At 42.6% G+C, this 11,732-nt stretch overlaps 1 protein-coding gene across 3 annotated transcripts in view; it reads right to left on the minus strand.

Annotated features, from left to right (window-relative positions):
• The window catches only part of LOC135526583 (protocadherin-1-like), a 430,021-nt gene extending 420,711 nt beyond the window's left edge, over nt 1–9,310 (minus strand). For 2 of the 3 annotated variants that reach the window (XM_064955085.1, XM_064955087.1), the window contains exon 1: nt 6,405–6,545. In XM_064955085.1, the coding sequence (XP_064811157.1) occupies nt 6,405–6,523 (119 nt within the window). In that variant the 5' untranslated portion in view covers nt 6,524–6,545. Of the gene's footprint in view, nt 1–6,404; nt 6,546–8,685 lie in introns of those variants that run through there. The other variant, XM_064955086.1, reaches the window with a different exon arrangement.
• Nucleotides 9,311–11,732: the final 2,422 nt, after the last annotated feature.

An 11,732-nucleotide genomic window follows, 5' to 3' on the forward strand; every position in this document is an offset into this window, starting at 1 on the left:
TGTGTATGTGACCAATAACATATGCTAAATATGTGTATGTGACCTATAGCATATGCTAAATATGTGTTTGCGACCAATAACATATGCTAAATATGTGTTTGTGACCAATAACATATGCTAAATATGTGTATGTGACCAATAACATATGCTAAATATGTGTATGTGACCAATAACATATGCTAAATATGTGTATGTGACCTATAACATATGCTAAATATGTGTATGTGACCAATAACATATGCTAAATATGTGTATGTGACCAATAACATATGCTAAATATGTGTATGTGACCAATAACATATGCTAAATATGCGTATGTGACCAATAACATATGCTAAATATGTGTTTGTGACCTATAACATATGCTAAATATGTGTATGTGACCAATAACATATGCTAAATATGTGTATGTGACCAATAACATATGCTAAATATGTGTATGTGACCAATAACATATGCTAAATGTGTATGTGACCAATAACATATGCTAAATATGTGTATGTGACCTATAACATATGCTAAATATGTGTATGTGACCTATAACATATGCTAAATATGTGTATGTGACCAATAACATATGCTAAATATGTGTATGTGACCAATAAACTTTGATTTGACTGGTTTTATTATGATGGATGGTGCTCAGGGGCAGTGAGAGACTCGAATTGAGTCCCAAATGGCACCCTATTCCTTATATAGTGGTATGGGCACTGGTGGGTACTGGTCAAAAGAAGTGTACTACATAGGGAATATGGTGTCATTTGGAATGCAGACTCTGTGCTACTGGCCGGGGGGCTTGGAGACAGTCTGGAGAAGCCATGCTCCAGCCACAGGAAGATCCCCACTTGTTCTTCACATCCCATGTCAGAGGAAGGCCCTAAAAACGATCAAAGACTCCAGCCACCCTAGTCATACACTGTTCTCTCTGCTACCGCACGGCAAGCGATACCGGAGCGCCAAGTCTAGGTCCAAAAGGCTTCTAAACAGCTTCTACCCACAAGCCATAATCAAATGGCTCCCCAGACTATTTACATTGTCTCCCCCCTTTTTACTCTTCTGCTACTCTCTGTTAATGTTCTATGCATAGTCACTTTTACCGCTACCTACATGTACATATTACCTGAATTACCTCAACTAACCGGTGCCCCCGCACATTGACCCTGTACTGGTACCCCCTGTATAAAGCCTCCTCACATTGACTCTGTACTGGTAACCCCTGTATAAAGCCTCCTCACATTGACTCTGTACTGGTAACCCCTGTATAAAGCCTCCTCACATTGACTCTGTACCGGTGCCCCCTGTATAAAGCCTCCTCACATTGACTCTGTACCGGTACCCCCTGTATAAAGCCTCCTCACATTGACTCTGTACTGGTAACCCCTGTATAAAGCCTCCTCACATTGACTCTGTACCGGTACCCCCTGTATAAAGCCTCCTCACATTGACTCTGTACCGGTACCCCCTGTATAAAGCCTCCTCACATTGACTCTGTACCGGTACCCCCTGTATAAAGCCTCGCTACTGTTAGTTTATTACTTTTACTGTTAATTATTTGTTTTTCTATTTTTGTCTTGTTTTCATTTTTTGTTTTCTTTAGTTTATTTAGTAAAATACATTTACATTTACATTTAAGTCATTTAGCAGACGCTCTTATCCAGAGCGACTTACAAATACTTTCTTAACACTTATTTTTTCTTTTAAAAAATTGTTGGTTAAAGGGCTTGTAAGTAAGCATTTCACTGTAAGGTCTACCTGTTGTATTTGACACATGTGAGAACCAAAACTAAAAGTAAAAAATAAAAATGTGATTTGATCCTTCCCCACACCTCTGGACTCTCACTGGAACAGTCTCACTCAACTGTGAATGTGTGTCAGGGAGTGAGGGTGCATGTTAGTATGTGAACAGCAGCAGAGTCAGGGAGCTGTTGAGGCTCGAGCACAGAGGACAAGAGCAGAGCAACATCGCTAGTGTGTGCTCTGAGAGAGAGAGAGAGAGAGAGAGAGAGAGAGAGAGAGAGAGAGAGAGAGAGAGAGAGAGAGAGAGAGAGAGAGAGAGAGAGAGAGAGAGAGAGAAGGTTCCTGTGTGTGTGTGTGTGTGTGTGTGTGTGTGTGTGTGTGTGTGTGTGTGTGTGTGTGTGTGTGTGTGTGTGTGTGTGTGTGTGTGTGTGTGTGTGTGTGTGTGTGTGTGTGTGTGTGTGTGTGTGTGTGTGTGTGTGTGTGTGTGAGAGTGACTGGTCGAACTGAGTGGCCTGGCAAAGAGGTTGACATTGAGATGGAAATGAAACACCGTGGTGGCTCTGAGTGGCAGGGCCCCTTAACGACTCCCAACGTTTACAAAACACTCCAGACTTAAGAAAGTCACATCTACATCTGGCACCTGGCATTGCCTTAACCTACCTCCCCTTAACTCCTACCCCTTTCAGCCTTCCTGGAAAGGGGAGTGAGGGGACACTCCAACCAGTGTCCAGACAAGCAACGGCAGACAATAGAGGATATATTTGAATGACAATGGGCCGTCAACACAGCTTTCTTCAGAGCCTTATCTGTCAACATTAGCAGTCCAGGATTTCGGGGACAAGGGGTCCGATTTATGGCGACAACGCTTTTCGGCTACTAAATCAATAGGAGCCAGCCCTCCCGACCTTCCTCATCGGCAGTGCTGGAGAGATGTGTGTGAGTGAAGTGAGAATTCGAACGAGAACAACGCGAGCGAGAGCACTCTGCTGTCGTAGAATACCTTGGAAACTAGTAGCTTCCTTGTTCCTTCTCACCACACCCACTTGATTCTGTCAACTTTAAACGGTATTTAAACCAATAGATGTCAGAATAAAAAGGCATTGACTTGTAAACTGTGTATTGTACTGCGTGAGACAGGCTGTTTTCTTTATGCTCCACAACCATTACTGCTTTCATATTTCTCTGTCTGTTCCTGCCACCCACACTTGCCCTACACCTGTGATGCTGTGTCCTCTGCTAGAATACTTGCTGCACGCTAAATCCTGCTCACAAAGACCCATTACAAATCCCCTCATTGTACATCTCTCTCTCTCTCTCTCTCTCTCTCTCTATACACTCTTTCTCCCTCCCTCCCTTCTTCGCTACCCCTCTCTGGCTCTCTCGTTCACATTCTACCTCATGTACTCCCTCTCTCTGTATCTCCAACTCCATCCCTCCTTCAGTTTCCTTCGCTCTCCTCCCTCCCTCCTCTCATCTTTCCCTCTCCCTCTTTTCTCTGGGTGAGCATTGTGCTTCCACACTGAGAGAGGTTAACAGATTTAACAGGCTAATTGCTATTCTGAGGCATCCCCGCTGACACGGCGCACAACCGTTGTATTAAGGTTTTAAATCAAACCCGTGGCTAGGAATTCATCATCCTAACCCCCCAGCAACCTTCCTTCAACCAGCCAGCTAGCTACCAGACCTGGATTCAAATACCATTTGAAATCATTTCAAATAGACCTACTTTACATGCCTGACTGAGCTTGTCTGTCTTAATGGACCAACAGAATAGTTCCAAAAATGTTAACCCCCTTACATCTAAAACCCTAGAGCAAACGCCAAAGTATTTGAAAGATTTCAAATAGTATTTGAACCCAGGTCTGCTAACTACACTACGGTATACTCCACATCAAGCCAAAGCAACACTAGGCTCTGCCAACTACAGTCAAGCCTTAATAAAGCGACACAAAAGCAGTTGTGTAAGAAACAGCGATACACGCACAGCAGGCCGACCAGTTTGCTAAGTCATTTACCTTGGCGATGCCACTGCATCACAGTACCAAGAAACTGTATACACACTTCACTAAAGCCCGCATTGGAATGTGTGTAAGGCTGAACAATTCAAGAATCTAATTACACAGCGGCCTTTATGGAGGTTAAGAAGTGTCATAGTTCCAGACGTGCTGGAGGAATGATTGACTCTATGAGAGAGCACTGGACGATGGCATCTGCCCCTCCCTGGTTAATGTGTAACCTCACAATACAGGGCCTGTTACTGCACTATACAAGACTCGCCTACCAACTCCTCATAAGATCTCAAGGCAAACAAAAGGTTAGCCTATTTGTTTTAGAACTTGTTGTGCTACTGCTGAGTTTTGGAGTACGACAGCAACTGTTATTACCTAGTTACCAACAACAACATAAGTAGAGGACCCCCCCCCCCACCAACACACACACAGCCCATACACACACGGCTCTTCCAGCCAATCAAGCACATTCTTTACCATTGTATGTATTGGTGAGTTTTCCCATCATGTATAGACCACATAGTACCAATCACACAGAACATGACTCTTTGCATTTTTTATACACTGGCTTTTCAACTGTTCAGGTTTGAAGGGATCTATTGCATATGTACTTTGGACATCTACATCTATCACAGACACACATATTATTTGGCTCCATTGTCAGAATTGAGGAGCACATTGAACAGCCTCCTGCTACTGCTCTCTATAGCCACAATACAAGAAACTGGCCTGGAGTGCCTATGGATGGAGGAGGGTGGGTTAAGGTGAGAGGGGTTGGTGAGCAAGCCCTAAAGCCAGACAGAACCCAACCTTGGATGGCCCATCCATCCAGCCAGGTCATTGTCCAGCACAATCGCCCCCATTCTCTTCCCCGCTCTGGGGACTGCTGGACGGGGGCTTCTCACCATGCTATATGGGTGGTCCCTTACCCAAGGGATTACTTTAACGATTTCATTCAACCCAATTGTTTGGCCCAGATCACTCTCTCCCCTCTATTGGGAAGCAGGCAAACTGTTGCTGGTTGCCTGTCTGCCAGCCTGTGTGCCAGACTATGCCGGTCAAAGAGGCAGACCATAGGGTGATAGCACCACCGAGCCACGGCTGGCTGCTTAGGGCGAATGGAGACTAAAGTGCTCCACTACACCACCCACTGGTGCTGACTGGCAGAGATATGGCGTGCTGGGATGATGTACAGCGAGACACGACATGCTGGGACTATCTGTGGGGCTGCTGGTGGGAACGCACTGCAAAACAATATCAGGAACAAAGTAACGGAAGAGTTGATCAGACGCTGTCTCCTGTGCTGTGGCAGAGACACTGTATTGGGCTGGAAGACTCGGTGAGCAGGACACTGAATCCTCTGTCTTCCTCTAGTCTAGGAGATAAACTGCAGTGAGAATGATTGTGGTCGAACCGCTCCAACTGACTGCTCTTTGCCAATGCACTAGCTAGCACCATCTCTAGAGAGAAAACGAGGTGTTATCTAGTTCCGGTCAATGATATACAAATACCAGAGCGACGGCAAATTTGTTTGATCTCCATAATTCGGCTGCTTCCTTGGATCATACCGAGGTGCACAACATCTAGACTCTCAACCAGACAGAGCGGTCACTCCCCTCTCCATATCGTCTGACACCATGACACCTTGTCTTCAATTGAGCACAACACGCCGTATAAACACATAGGGATTATCCCACAGATGGCAGATGGAACTACTCTACTTATATATTACAAGATAAGACCTAGGAAAATATCAGACGTCATGGTGTGAGCTCCTTGAAAACATATGTATTTACAGTTGCTGGAGTCAAAATGAATGCAATGGTTATATCCGTATGTAACCTACATGGTCTAATTCTGGCCAATTACCATGTAGGAAAACAGCCTCTTGTTTCCTGGCTGCGGTGGCAACACACCTATTTGGAAGTCTCTTTCCCTAAATTGGAATAGGATTTAATGAACCCAAAACATTCTGTGGAAATGCATCATTTCAAGCATAGACAATTATCCACACCCATTCTCACGAGGTCTATGGTAGACGGCTAAGACCTTTAATAAAAAAATGAAAAAATGCCATTTCAACTTTTCAGAATTTTAATGAAGGCATCTGTGAACCTGTTGACTCAGATCATTAATGTAACATACACGTGTGCATAGCCTACACAACAAGTCCTATTTACTTTTCGAGTTTATCTCGACATTCCCTGCTCATTCGCCGCATTGCACAATTGAAATCTGACCATGACGCGGATTTGGAGGAGAATGAATTGGAAAGACAAGCTACTTCATAAAATCAAATCAAATGTTGTTGGTCACATACACATATTTTGCAGATGTTATTGTGGGTGTAGCGAAATGTTTGTGTTCCTAGCTCCAATAGTGCAGTAATACCTAACAATTCACAACAATACACACACGTGTAAAAGTAAAATAATGGCATTAAGAAATATATAAATGAAACGACAGACACAGGAAGCCTTTTCGCTGATGGAAAACGGTCACATGTAAACTAGCCTATATCTCCAGTAGGCTGACAATTCTTCAAGGCCAATAGGCTACAGTACACAGCTGAATCATTTAGTAGGCTGCTGTCAAATAATAAGCACAAACAACTAAAGTCGACTCTTTTAAAATTCCAAACTTAATGAAAATACTCACGATTCAATGAGGCAAGATTGTGCTGATCTTAACATACGCAGTAAAACACACCGAATAAACGAGGAGCTTGAAACGACCCGCAGAATCCCCTCCGCGCGTGACATTAAAGTATCCGCCATTGTGTAGATAATTAACCTCAGTGCATAACTCAAACTGCATGGAACCCGGTGGGCTGACTGTAACCAATCACTCCACTGACCTGCGTTACTCTGTTGCTTGTGAGTATGCAAATTGAACGGAGTAGTCCACAATAGTGTGCTTGACCAATCTACAGTAGGCCTAGGCCTCTACCCGTTTAAAATACAGCAACACATTTTGTCCACCTTTTTTCTGACACATTTTCTGGTAGGCTATGTAAGCAACGTAAAATAGAAACGCTTTGTCAGCATCAATTCGATTTTAATTGCATGAACCCCGTATGTAAATGAATAAGACGAGTGGAGGCGCTTGGCATTTTACCAGAGGGGAAGGAATCGTGGTGCTTTGACTGAAGCTCCTTAATAAACCCAAAACCGTTCTCCCCCTAACGCTTGCTTCATCAGTCACTAGCCTACGCCGGACTACAGTTTACAGGCTTGTGTAAATTGTCGTTGGCTAGGCCTACTACAGAGCAGTTTTTGTCGGCGATGGCCTACGTTTAGAGTTTAGACAATTTATTTGAAGGGCTTAAATGGAATGCAGCAGCCTGTTGCCAATTGGGAAGGGCTCTGGAATAGCCAAATTACCTGCGGCGGGGAGGGTCATCAAGTTCATGAACGCTTATCCGGAAAACACTATTCAAGATTTGTATTTATTTTTTTATTACATATGAAAATTAAGAAAAATAGATATAGACCAGTATTATTATGTGGCGAGGAGATGAGGTAATTGCATGCATTAATAGAATGGTGTGTCTTTGCGCCCTCAATCTCCCTATATAACACTTTATGAAAAGCATTCTAAGAGATAGGCGATTCAGAGGTGCGAGTTTCATCTTTATGGTTTCGTGTGTACCGCATCATCACCATCCTGCCGAGCAGGTTAGACGCCTCCGTGGAAGGAGACAGCTTGGAACGGGAGAAGCCAGAAAGACCGGATTTCGCAGTAATGTCACAGCCAAGTGAGGCTGTCATGAAAAGGCTACGGCTGCCGCTTCAGAGATCTGTCCATCATTGATCCTACTTTTAAAAATAGCTGATATAGTTCAGATATTGCAATTTAGTTATAACTATAACATATTGACCGTCGATAAAAACTCATAGGCTAAAATAAGAGGGAATATTAATTTAAAAGGTACTGTAAAATAAGGCATTTGCAAAGACTCAGCTACAGGTGATACAAGCGCGTCTAATAGGGGGCTGTATTGGAAGGGCGTATTGGCTACCCATATGACTGTTTTATAAATTACATTAGGTGACTATTTAAAAAAAAACTTACTTATTCGGCAATTCGTGGCGAATTTACAATCAACCTACTTTAGCCTATAGCCCTATTGCTGGGTATTATGTCCTGCTATATTGTAATGGTAAAAGCCTATTGATTAGGCTATTTATGACCTTACTATTGGCCTATTACATTCAACTCATATGCCTATTTGGGTCGGTTGGGCTGAGGTATACACACAAAAAAAATACACAATTAAGAAAATAATAAATATTTGATTCAAATATTCCTCACTGGAAGTCCTTATAAAAATCAGTTTTCGTGAACCCAGAGAGAGATATTTCGTTGGGAGCTTTAGCTAATTTATGGCGTATATGGAAAGGACATTTTGAGGGTGGACGGGGTAAGCGCACCGTCGCTCATAGAGAAACCAACACCAGTAGGCTAGTGTAGGGGAAAACATCTAACATCGGTAGTCATCAGTGGAAAGATCATGCGGTGAATATCAACCGCCGACACACACATCCACGGTCGGAAAGCAAACAACAAGTGTTCAACCTCGGAATGAAACGGATCGAAATCCCCATACGTTTGTGGAACATTTAGTTCTACCTATCCCCCAGTCGGCATTATAATGCTACATTTCCCAATGAAATGGAAATACACAATATCGGACCTGCATATGATGTAATAATGTATTGAGCGTAATGAATCGCATAGCCTACCCAAGGGACTGGTAGGTTATGAAAGGCAGGTGACGGACACAGTATTGAACTAACAAAATCAGGAAATTATAATATGTAAGATTCGAGGCTATTTTGTTGGCTCCACTCGTACGTGAATCATAATATGTGCGTGTTTACGGTCAATAAAGCCATCATATGAGCGCTGAGTCGTGACAGTGAAGTTCATAGCCTACCTTGGATGGATGAGAACTCCTCAGTAGCCTACCCCAGTTCTGAGCGCTTCAGCCGGGCTAGAAGCTTCGATCCCTCTCCTCTCCTGAACGAAGCCACTTCAGCCCTCAATATCTCCCCACAAGTAGGAATCCACAATTACATGAACAACGCACTCCCCGTGATAAAAAACCCCCAACAACAAACAATCCACTTGATCAGCCGACGACGGTTAGCCTATTCCTTCAAATCCAATGACGGTCCCCCTGATATCAAATCGAGTGCGTTAATTGCCGGCAGAAAACAACTTGGTGACCAGAAGCGCTGCACATCAGATTGTTGTCCCCTCCTCAGATACGGAAACAACCATATATAGTACGTCTCCGGACCAGTTTTATAGCAGCATCCTGTGCTTAGTTTGGAACATTCTCACCAGCTGCTAAACTAATCCTCAATATGTTCCCGTAGCAGAGGGTTCCAGAGTAAAAAAACAAAAAACAATATACTATATGTCCATTAGTTGCCAGCGTTTTGGTCCTCTGTCAGTCACCCTCTGTACAGCTACACAACTATGGGCTGCCTCGGGATCGTTCGCTCCACCGCTCACCGCGCGACTGCACGTTGTGTGTGTGTGAGAGTGAAGTGATTTCAAAATGATTGCTCTCTCTCTCTCTCTCTCTCTCTCTCTCTCTCTCTCTCTCTCTCTCTCTCTCTCTCTCTCTCTCACTCACACACACACACACACACACATACATACACAAACAGCAAAAAAAGGTGGAGCGAAGCAAGTCCCATTTATGTAGATTTCCTAACATTCTTTTTCTCACATAAGCCTACATTTTAGGAATCTCTCACTCACTGTTTGATATATGTACATGTATATATACATAGAGAGATAATAATAATACACGAATATATATATATATATATATATATATATATATATATAGAGAGAGAGAGAGAGAGAGATATTGATCCGCTCATTGATCCGCTCATTGGTTCTATCATTCTGGATATTCCACCTTCATCTCGGTCCATGATGAACTCTTTTGACAGATGGCTAAAGGTTATGTTATGTGGGGAACACATATTTTAGCATTGACACTGTTTCTATCATTCCTTTAAGGCAGTGGAACAATAACGTTTTAAAGGTGAAATTATCGTAATGCTTTGTACATTATAAAATGCAAATAGCATACACTTCGTGACTTCCTTTTATACCGTAACGTTTTTGAATATTTTTGGCAAATCGTCCTCAACAACATTATAAGCAATAGTCATGTCAACTAGATCCAAGCAAGCACATAGACTGCGTGCTTGGGCTATATCCTTTTGCTTATTTGAGCGTACCTCTCTCACTTCCAAAATGTGAAGACTGCTCTAATTCACAGAGTATCCAGGTATCAGGTTGGTGCGTAACACGCTGATTTAAGATGAGCTGGGGTCGAAAACAGAGCGCAGCAGGAGTTAGTTGTTCTTGTAGCGCGCGCCACCTGCAGGACCAAATGGGAATGATGTGTGAAAATCTGACAGTTCAGGTGTAACGAGTCATAGCAAGTAAAAAAAAATCAAAACTACCAGTGGAATTACCTCGATTGAGACTCAAAATCATTGGAGCCTACAATTATCAATCCTATTTCATAGAAATGAAAATGTGTTTCAGTAATAATTAAATCACATATAAATAAATGTAGGCTATTATTAATACCATACTTTTATTTTAGCACTACCAAAACATACACACAGTCCCATGTATGACCATAGAGGTGTCATTATTGTGTCTAACAGTTTGTACATTGACCTTTAAAGGTAAATCAAAGTAACTGGGGGCAAGATAGATATGCCTTCCAATATGACAAGAAGTCAAGCAAGCAATACAATCCCAATTCATGGAAGAGGACCATATAAATAGTACTTTATTCATTAGTTCCTGGTGCTTTTAAAAAATAGATATATTTTAAAAGTTTGCCTTAATCTCCTCTCGTAAAAAAGAGGCATTTGCTAAGTAAAACAACATTTGTTGAAGCTCGGTCAGAGAGAAGTTTCAGACATCCTCTGACACCTTGTGAAGTTCATTTCCAAGCGTTACAGACTTCAATTAACCCCACACAAGAGAAAGCCACTGGAAAAACCTCTCCCTCACAACCTCATCTGTTCCCCTATGGGCTCTAGTCCTGATTGTGTTCTAAGTTTAATAAAATGTTCAACTCTCTGTGCAGCTTCACTGGAAATTAAGTAGAAAGGAAATCCACCGCAAATGGATCAATAAGGTGATTAAGAAGGTGTAATGGCACGAGTCTCCATCATGAGTCTCCATCATGAGTCTCCATCATGAGTCTCCATCATGAGTCTCCATCATGAGTCTCCATCATAAGTATCCATCATGAGTATCCATCATGAGTCTCCATCATGAGTCTCCATCATGAGTCTCCATCATGAGTCTCCATCATGAGCCTCCATCATGAGTCTCCATCATAAGTATCCATCATGAGTCTCCATCATAAGTATCCATCATGAGTCTCCATCATGAGTCTCCATCATGAGTCTCCATCATAAGTATCCATCATGAGTATCCATCATGAGTCTCCATCATGAGTCTCCATCATGAGTCTCCATCATGAGTCTCCATCATGAGTCTCCATCATGAGTCTCCATCATGAGTCTCCATCATGAGCCTCCATCATGAGTCTCCATCATAAGTATCCATCATGAGTCTCCATCATAAGTATCCATCATGAGTCTCCATCATGAGTCTCCATCATGAGTCTCCATCATAAGTATCCATCATGAGTATCCATCATGAGTCTCCATCATGAGTCTCCATCATGAGTCTCCATCATGAGTCTCCATCATGAGTCTCCATCATGAGTCTCCATCATGAGTCTCCATCATGAGTCTCCATCATAAGTATCCATCATGAGTATCCATCATGAGTCTCCATCATAAGTATCCATCATGAGTCTCCATCATGAGTCTCCATCATGAGTCTCCATCATGAGTCTCCATCATGAGTCTCCATCATGAGTCTCCATCATAAGTATCCATCATGAGTATCCATCATGAGTCTCCA

Source organism: Oncorhynchus masou, chromosome 32 (assembly GCF_036934945.1).
Source record: "Oncorhynchus masou masou isolate Uvic2021 chromosome 32, UVic_Omas_1.1, whole genome shotgun sequence".
Classification (NCBI taxonomy): Eukaryota; Metazoa; Chordata; class Actinopteri; order Salmoniformes; family Salmonidae; genus Oncorhynchus; species Oncorhynchus masou.